The 10,000-nt window shown below is 36.3% G+C and overlaps 1 protein-coding gene across 1 annotated transcript in view; it reads left to right on the forward strand.

Annotated features, from left to right (window-relative positions):
- vcanb (versican b) overlaps positions 1–10,000 on the forward strand; it is a 71,594-nt gene that overhangs the window by 17,626 nt on the left and 43,968 nt on the right. The window contains exons 5-6 of the mRNA XM_056466361.1: positions 544–671; positions 3,068–3,355. Coding sequence (XP_056322336.1) covers positions 544–671; positions 3,068–3,355 — 416 coding nt within the window. The remainder of the gene's footprint in view (positions 1–543; positions 672–3,067; positions 3,356–10,000) is intronic.

The following is a 10,000-nucleotide window of genomic DNA, read 5'->3' on the forward strand; positions in this document are numbered from 1 at the left end:
CATAGTAAATATGCTGAAATCACCAAATACTGGAAACATTTCATTAGCATACATTCATTCATCCATTCATTCATTCATTCATTTTCCTTGGGCTTAGTCTCTGATTTATCAGGGGTCGCCACAGCGGAATGAACTGCCAACTATTCCAGCATATGTTTTACACAGCATATGCTCTTCCAGATGCATGGAAACACTCACACTCACACACTACGGCCAATTTAGTTGATGAATTGCCCTATAGCGCATGTGTTTGGACTGTGGGGGAAACTGGAGCACCCGGAGGAAACCCACGTCAACACGGGGAGAACATGCAAACTCCACACAGAAATGCCACCTGACCTAGTCTGGACTCAAACCAGCGACCTTCTTGCTCTGAGGCCACAGTGCTAACCACTGAGCCACCGCGTCTATTTTTACACTGTGAATCTTCTCTCTTGTCTGGTAATACTGATGTGTGCGTGTGTGTGCGTGCCTGTGTGTGCATGCTTGTGTGTGTGTGTGTGTGTGTGTGTGTGTGTGTGTGTGTGTGTGTTTTCTCCACAGATATCCCATCACCAGGCCACGCGACGGTTGTCATGGTGATAAGTGGATGAAGCCGGGGATCAAAACATACGATGTGAGGAACGCCTACGAGAAGTATGACGTTTACTGCTATGTGGGAAAACTACAGGGTGAGTTTAGAGATCAATAAACCTGCAGCATTGATCAAACCTTAGTGACACTGAGAAGACCTCTTTCAGGAAAAAGTATCCGTAAATGAGCAGTTTTCTGTATTTTGGCATTCATGTTTTTATTTTCCTGTTTGTTTCTGCTTTTGAGTTGCATTATGGGAGCTGGATCTTTTTTCCAACATTTTTCAACCTTGAAAAGTTTAATGAACGTGTAATAGTCTGCAGTGGTATATTGTCTGGGTTGGTGTTGTGTATCACGCTACAGAAGCCTTGTAATAAACTGCAGTACATTTTCTGTTATTATACAGACTTCTTTCTTTAGATATTGTTTATTATACATTATATTATTATTTTAGAAACTACTAAAATACCAATAAAAGTTCAAGTTGAATTTTCAGCTTTAAAAGTCAACAGAGCAGAGAGCAACATCCCATAATGCAATTCACCACCGCAAATAAACGGAAAACACTCAAAATACAGAAACTGTTCATTAACAGGTATTTATTACAGTGTGTTATATTTCTATTATTGTTTTATTATACCTCTCTGTTTATTATACCTCTCTGAGTTGAAGTGCAAATGATTAGCTTTCCTGTGAAACATTAAATATTTCTCAAGTGCTGTTTAATGGAGATGTTTTTTCTCTACACATTATTAAACATATACGTTTTAATAGCTTATTTATAATCATTTCTTTTATCTTTGCCATGATGACAGCACACAATAATTGACTAGATAGTTTGCAAGATACTAGTATTCAGATTTCAGTGCAGTTTGAAAGCTTAACTAGGCAAGTTAGGGTAATTAGGCAAGTCATCAGAGAGTGGTTTGTTTTGTAGATTAAAAAAAGAAAACGAAAATTAAAACTTAAAAATTTCAGCCAAGCTGTGTATACTGTCAAAGTGTCCTAGCTCTGTTGAACATCACATAAAAGACTAATAAGAATATTAATAAAAATAAAATAGAAAGAATATTGAAAAACTCTAGACTTGACTTCGAGCTGTATATTTATTTATTTATTTATTGGTTCATTCATTCATTTTTTTGAATAAAATTTTTGTTTTATTTTGTTTTATTTTTATTTATTCATTTATTTTTATTTTTTTTAATTTACAAACAGGGAACAAATAAAGTATGAATAAAATGTTGCTTCTAGTGTTTGAATAATTAATATCTTTGTCACCTACGGATAAATAAATAAATAAATAAATAAATAAATAAATAAAAAAAATGAATGAGTGAATAAAAGAATAAATAGTAAATGAATAAAAAAATTATATATAAATAAATAAATGAATAAAATAATAAATAAATAAATAATTATGAATGAATGAATGAATGAATGAATGAATGAATGTATAAAAATTGAACGAATGAATAATAAAAATAAATAAATAAATTAATTAATAAAAGAATAAATAAATGAATGAATGAATGAATAATAAATAAATAAATGAATGTATGAATAATAAATAAATAAATGAATGAATGAATAAAGAATAAAAAATGAGTGAATGAATAAATAAAATGAATAAATGAATGAATAAAAGAATAAATTAATTAATAAATAAAAATAAATGAATGAATGAATAAATTAGTGAATAAAAGAATAAATGAATGAATAAAGATTAATGAAATGAATAATGAATAAATGAATTAATAATGAATAAATAAATAAATAAATAAATGTATGAATAATAAATAAATAAATGAATGAATGAATAAAAGAATAAAAAAATAAAAAATGAGTAAATGAATGAATAAAATGAATAAAATGAAATGAATGAATAAAAGAATAAATTAATTAATGAATAAAAAATAAATGAATGAATGAATGAATAAATTTGTGGATAAAAGAATAAATGAATGAATAAAGAATAATGAAATGAATAATGAATGAATGAATGAATTAATTAATTAATTAATGACTGATTAAAACAATAAATAAATAACAACATAATGACTGAATAAAAGAATGAATGAATGAATATATGAATAAACGAATGAATAAATAAATAAGTGAATAAAATAAATGAATGAATGGAAAAATAAATAAACTAATGAATGAATAAAATGAATCAATAAAAGAACAAATGAATGAATTAATTAATTAATTAATTAATGACTGATTAAAACAATAAATAAATAACATAACATAATGACTGAATAAAAGAATGAATGAATGAATGACTGAATGAATGAATGAATGAATGAATGAATGAATGAATGAATGAATGAATGAATGAATGAATGAATGAATAAACGAATGAATAAATAAATAAATAAATAAATGAATAAAATAAATGAATGAATGGAAAAATAAATAAACTAATGAATGAATAAAATGAATCAATAAAAGAACAAATGAATGAATGAATTCATGTGTGTGTGTTCAGGTGAGGTGTTCTTCATTGATCAGAAACTGTCTCTGGACGAGGCCCGCTCAGCGTGTGCGGGTCAGGACTCAGTGTTGGCCTCTCCTGGTCATCTTCATGCCGCCTGGAGAGACGGCATGGACCGCTGTGATTTCGGCTGGTTGTCGGACGGCAGTGCTCGATACCCGGTCTCCGTTCCCAGAATGCAGTGCGGCCGAGGACAGCTGGGCGTCAGGACAATGTACCGCCACGCCAACCAGACGGGCTTCCCTTTACCCACTAAGAAACTAGGAGCCTACTGTTTCAAAGGTGCGTTTGTATTTATAGAATGACATGCTCCCTTTGTATGGGTCATCAGAGGGGGAAAGCCCCGCTCACTAGTGATCATCTCTCCCTCATTAGCTTGGGGTGTTAAGCTGCAGTCACACTAGAGTTTGAGCTTGCGAAATTCTGTTGTGCGACGCTGCGAAAAGGGGCGGGATTAAACAAGATGATTAGACATTTAAAAAAGCGAGCGATTGCTCCATGTTTTAAATTTCTGTCCAGAGAGGTCGTGTTTTGATCCTCGATTGGTCTCACGCAATCAAGTGATGCGATTTCACAGGTCAGAGTTCACCAAGCTTGAACTTTGCACCGCAGCAACCTGCGAAACTTGACGCATGACCTTGCGTTTCCGGTCTGACGCATTTTGCGTGCGTATGAATGGAAGTCTATGGGGAGAAAAGCCCAGTGTGACCGCAGCTTAAGTCTTGTTTTTGAATCTGCCACTATGCTGACACACAGGCATTTGTAGCTCTGCCCTCTTCTGAAAAGTGCACATCTCATTTGAATTTAAAGCGACAGTCACCAAAACGACAAAATTAGGATCAAAGCTAAAAAGGGTCAGTTTCAGAGGGTTAGAAAAGATGATCTGGGTGGTATTTTGAGCTTAAACTCCCCCCCCCCCCACACACACACACACACACACACACACATTATACTCATTATACAGTCATTATACAGATTTGTGTCCTCATATGTCACAAAAACAACTACACACACACACACTAGGGAGATCAGAGATTTATTTAGCATCTTGTAAATATGGGGATAATAGGTCCCTTTAAGACATTTTAGTATTTTTGTGTGGGGTGTGAAATGCAGTGCTAGTAACTAACATTCTGAAAGTTTTGCCTCATGATGTCATGATTTTGTCCGTTTTGATTGGCCAATTCAATTCAAGTTTATTTGTATGGCGCTTTTAACAATAATTATCGTTCCAAAGCAGTTTTCCAAAATGAGCACATAATTATATTACAATCAGTCTGAGCGAGTTAAGGTGTTAAGTATACGATGGACAGTACAATGGTCAAGCATATACGCACAGCGGGGGAAATAAGTATCGAACATGTCATGTTCTTTCGTGGTAATAATATTTCTAAAGGAGCTTTTGACATGGGATTAAATCAGATTTTGTTAAAAACACAAACAATACAAACATAAAAATAAAACAAAACAAAATAATCTGATAAATACTTTATATAAAATGCTTGTTTAATGACGGCAGCTTATAGGCGCCTCTCATATGGAGAATGAAGCCTCATGCATTGCTCAGGTGTGAGTTCCTCACAGACTTTAACAGAGTGTCAAAATCTTGATGGTTCTGTGGGTTTTGTCTATCAAATCTGAGTTTTCTTCTGTATTTTCTATCGGATTCGGATCAGGTGATTGGCTGGGCCATTCTACAGCTTGATTTTCTTTCTCTGAAAGCATCTGATAGTCTCCTTGGCTGTGTTTTGAATCATTGTCTTGCTGAAATGTCCACCCCGGGCACTGTACACACTGTTAGCCATTAGCAAAACAAGAGCTCATTTGAAAACCCAGTTCTCATAAAGACCACTCGACTTCTTAATGAATACTAAATTGAGCTGCACAAGCTTATCTAATAAATAGATCAGTTAATCGAGAGAGACTAAACAGCAACAGAAACAAAACTATACAAACACAATTGAACAGGCTGACCGACACAAGTGAGGAGATTGGTGGTGAGCCAAGCGCTCCTCCTGAACAGCGCAAGCACACGCTTTTTATATGGGGCGGACCAGCTCCTGATTGATGCACAGAGTATGTCATAATAGTGATTGACAGCTTTTTCGACCAATGACTGCACACCCGGAACACCACAGAGTACACAACGGAAAGAGAAGTGAACGCAAAACAGAAAACAAACACAAATCATACATGAACCGTAACACCAAATGCTGTTTAACAGATTCAGGAATTTTTGACAGTATTTCCTATAATATTTTTCCCTCTGGAGTAAGCCTTATTTGTTTTATTTCAGAGCGTATACAGAATTCTAACACAACATGAGGGTTATGAACTATTTGTGTACAGTGTACTGCTTCAGTCAGTGTGTATTGAGTGTGGTAATTGTGTAGGGAGTGTTAGTTTAGCTGTGATGTCATCAATACAGCTGTGGATCTGCTGGATTTGGGCTCTCTGCATGGGTGGAAGCAGATCCTTCGTTCTCCAGGGTCTCCTCGGGTTTCATCTGTTCACGCTCAATCCTGCGTCTTGCTCACAAATATGCCTGAAAACGGCCTGATCTGGGGTCAGTTTCTTCATCTAGACTCTGTTCTGTTCAGCCTCAGTCGTCAGTGGATGGGGAACATGAGCACAGGCCACACAGAGGCAGCTTGAACATGCGTTTAATCCTGTTTTACATCCTCCTCTATCTCCTCTTCAGCCTGCACCTCCAGGGATTGTGGTTAACCGGAGCTTGCTTCATGAAACCCGTGTTGAAGCACTTCTGTTATATGGGTTTCAACCGCAGAAAACCACAACACTAACAAACGCATGAGAGTTTTTCTCCATGGATGTTTACATGGACACCAATAGTTGGATTTTAATATGATTAAGATAATACTCTGATGACGAGTCGACCATGTAAACAGCGATTTTTAATGACCTTAAACTGACTGAAGTCATAATCTAAATAAACAGAACTGGAATTAAGACATGCATATTTCAGCCTCATCAGTGACTACGCTTACATGGACATCAGTAATCTAATGATTTGCCTTAATCTTTAGACAATAATATGATGAAGGTGTTTACATGAGATGTTCCTTTCATGATCTCATTTTACATGTTACAGCACATAGATCAATAAACGTTACTGCCTCAGCGCACTATTCAACATTTCCTCCAGAGTTTCATGTCATTTCGGGTCTTTCATTTTTAATTTTTCCACTTTAACTGCAGTTCAGCAGTTTCACGTTCATTCAGGAACATTTCATGCATGCCCCCGTGACAAACGAGATATTGGATGCCAGTATGAGGTGTAAGGACTGCTGGAAGAGTTGTTTTCATGGAACTTTGCCATGAGTGTGTCTGTGGTCATTTCAAAATGTTCCTGAATGAAAGTGAAACTGCCAAACTGCTGTAAAACTAAAAATGAAACACCCCAAATGACATCAAATTGATCAATGGATGGATGGAGAGAGAGAGAGATAGAGAGAGAGAGAGATGGATGGATGGACAGGTGGATGGATATGAACAGATGGATAGATGGATGGATGGATGGATGGATGGATGGATTGATGGATGGATGGATGGATGGATGGATGGATGGATGGATGGACAAATTGATGGACTGATGGATAGATGGATGGATAAATGGTTGAATAGACGGATGGATGAATGGATGGACTGACGGACAGATGATGGATGGGTGGATGGACGGACGGACGGATGGACATGGATTATGGAAAGATGGATGGACGGATGGATGGATGGACAGATGAATGGATGGATGAAAAGATGAATGGATGGGTGGACGAATGGACAGACGGATGGATGGATGAATGAATGTATGAATAGACAGATGGATGGATAGATGGATGGATGAATAAATGAATGGACAGATGGATGGATGGATGGATAGACGGACAGATGATGTATGGATGGATGGATGGCAGGAAAGATGGATGGATGGATGAATAAATGAATGAATGGATGGATGAATGGACAGATGGATGGATGGATGGATAGACGGACAGATGGATGGATGGATTAACGAACGGATAGATCGATGGACGGATGGATGGACGGACTGACAGACAGATGATGTATGTATGGATGGATGGCAGGAAAGATGGATGGATGGACAGATGGATGATGGACAGATGTATGGAAGGATGAACAGATGGACGGACAGATGGACGGATGGATGATGATAGATGGATGGATCGATGGACAGAAAGATGAATGCATAGATAGATGGATGATGGATGGATGGATGAATGGACAGATGGATGATGGATGAATGGATTGATGGACAGATGCATAGATGCATGGATAATTGATGGATGGATGGATGGATGAATGAATGGACAGATCGATGAATCGATAGATGGATGAAAAAATAGATGGATAGATAGATGAACAGATGGATGGATGAATAGATGGATGGACAGATGGATGGATGGATGGATGGGTTAACGAACAGATGGATGATGCATGGATGGATGGATAGATAGATAGATAGATAGATAGATAGATAGATAGATAGATAGATAGATAGATAGATAGATAGAACGATAGACAGACAGACAGACAGACAGAGATAGATAGATAGATAGATAGATAGATAGATAGATAGATAGATAGATAGATAGATAGATAGATAGAACGATAGACAGACAGACAGACAGACAGACAGACAGACATAGATAGATAGATAGATAGATAGATAGATAGATAGATAGATAGATAGATAGATAGATAGATAGATAGATAGATAGATAGATAGATAGATAGATAGATAGATAGATAAATAGAGAGAGAGAGAGAGAGAGAGAGAGAGAGAGGGGTGTATGGGCCTCTGTCAGACATAAACAGGAGCTGCTGCAGGACGAGCTGTTTCTCCATCACTGAGTTTACAAGAGGAAAAGATGCCTGATGTTTGGGTTGAGAAAGCAGACCTGTGTGTAACGACTAACAGCTGTGTGTGTGTGTGTGTGTGTGTGTGTGTGTGTGTCCACATTCACTAAGACACAAGATTGTTTTCATTTCTAATCATAATAGTTTTAATAACTCATGTTTAATAACTGATCTGTTTTATCTTTGCCATGATGACAGTAAATAATATTCGAGATATTTTTATTCCTGCCAAACTAAAACAAATAAAACTTTCTCAAGAAGAAAGATATTATAGGAAACACTGCTATAATCCATTGCTTTATAAACATCACTTAGGAGATATTTGAAAAGGAATGCATATTTCACAGGAGGGCGAATATTTTACTGTATAGCTGAACTGAGCTGAATGAAATGAAGTATATTCATGTGATGATGGCTACAGATGTCTGAGGGAACGCTGGGTGTGGGTCTTCACACATTTATAACTCGGCATAACTGCAGCATTATGCAAGTGCTGCTGGTAAAAACATCTATCTATCTATCTATCGTTCTATCTATCCATCTATCCATCTATCCATATATCCATCTATCTATCTATCTATCTATCTATCTATCTATCTATCTATCTATCTATCTATCTATCTATCTATCTATCTATCTATCTATCTATCTATCTATCTATCTATCCATCTATCCATCTATCCATCTATCCATCTATCCATCTATCCATCTATCCATCTATCTATCTATCTATCTATCTATCGTTCTATCGTTCTATCTGGCTGGGTCAGTTGGCATTTCTGTGTGGAGTTTGCATGTTTCCTCCGGTTGCTCCGGTTTCCCTCACGGTCCAAACACATGCGCTATAGGGGAATTGATGAACTAAATTGGCCGTAGTGTGTGTGTGTGTGTGTGTGTGTGTGTTAGAGTGAATATGTGTATGGGTGTTTCCCAGTACTGGGTTGCAGCGGGAAGGGCATCCGCTGCGTAAAACATATGCTGGAATAGTTAGCGGTTCATTCCACTGTGGCGACCCCCGATAAATAAGGGAGTAATCCAAAGGAAAGTTAATGAATGAATGTATAAACTGCAAAATGTAATTATTCCTTTTTTTTTATAAGTACATTGTAAAAAATTGTCTAAGAATATTACCCTAAATTTAATGTGTTAATGTGAGTAAAATAAAAGTAATTAAAAAAAATCTTCCTTCTCACAAACTTTTAAATAGTCCAATCCCAGACATTCTTACTTTTATTAGTGAACACCACATACTCAGACACTCTGTAATCTGTGTACATATACAGTACAGTATTTTAAATTCGGCCAAACACAGGCATTTGTTCTTATCCATTCATTTTTTTTCCAGCCAGATGTGCAACAGACATACACATCTCATCATGAATAGCTTTGCTGTGGTGTTGAAACTTTTTGTTAAGCATGAAACCTTTTACTATTTCTTTACCACCTTTGGAGGCCTGCCAGCACATCATGAACACAGCAGCTAAATGCATATGAACAGACAAGAGTGAACATTATAGAGTCGTTAACTGGGCCACTTTACAATTTCATATAGGTCCATTAAAGTGTCTCAGAGCTAGTGCTGTATGCAGGCAGCAGTGTCAGGGTTTTGATTTATCGATTGTGAGAACGAGAAAGCCTTGGCGCTCATATTATACAACATTCCAAGTGCAGCTATTCAAGACTATTTACCTACTAGACTAGAGTTAAAGTACTGTAAGTGCTTCAGCAGGACGAAACGCAGCCAAAACATTCTGGAAAGGAAGCTAAAGTTTCTAAATAAACCTAAACTGTCAAGTTTTACCCACGTCATTTTCCCAAAATAACTCATTACCAGCCTAAAATGCTTTTATGCGGAGATTATTCTGCTGTTGTTGACATTTAGTTTATAATTAGAAATGACTTTGCTGCCACATTGCACTTATGCTGCTTGTGATATAACTGTAGAAGTATTCTGACCTTTACATTTATTTTATAGTATTCTCATTCATTCATTCATTCATTTTCCTTCGGCTTAGTTCCTTTATTTAT

The sequence above is a fragment of the Danio aesculapii genome, chromosome 10 (genome assembly GCF_903798145.1).
Source record: "Danio aesculapii chromosome 10, fDanAes4.1, whole genome shotgun sequence".
In the NCBI taxonomy this organism is placed as follows: domain Eukaryota; kingdom Metazoa; phylum Chordata; class Actinopteri; order Cypriniformes; family Danionidae; genus Danio; species Danio aesculapii.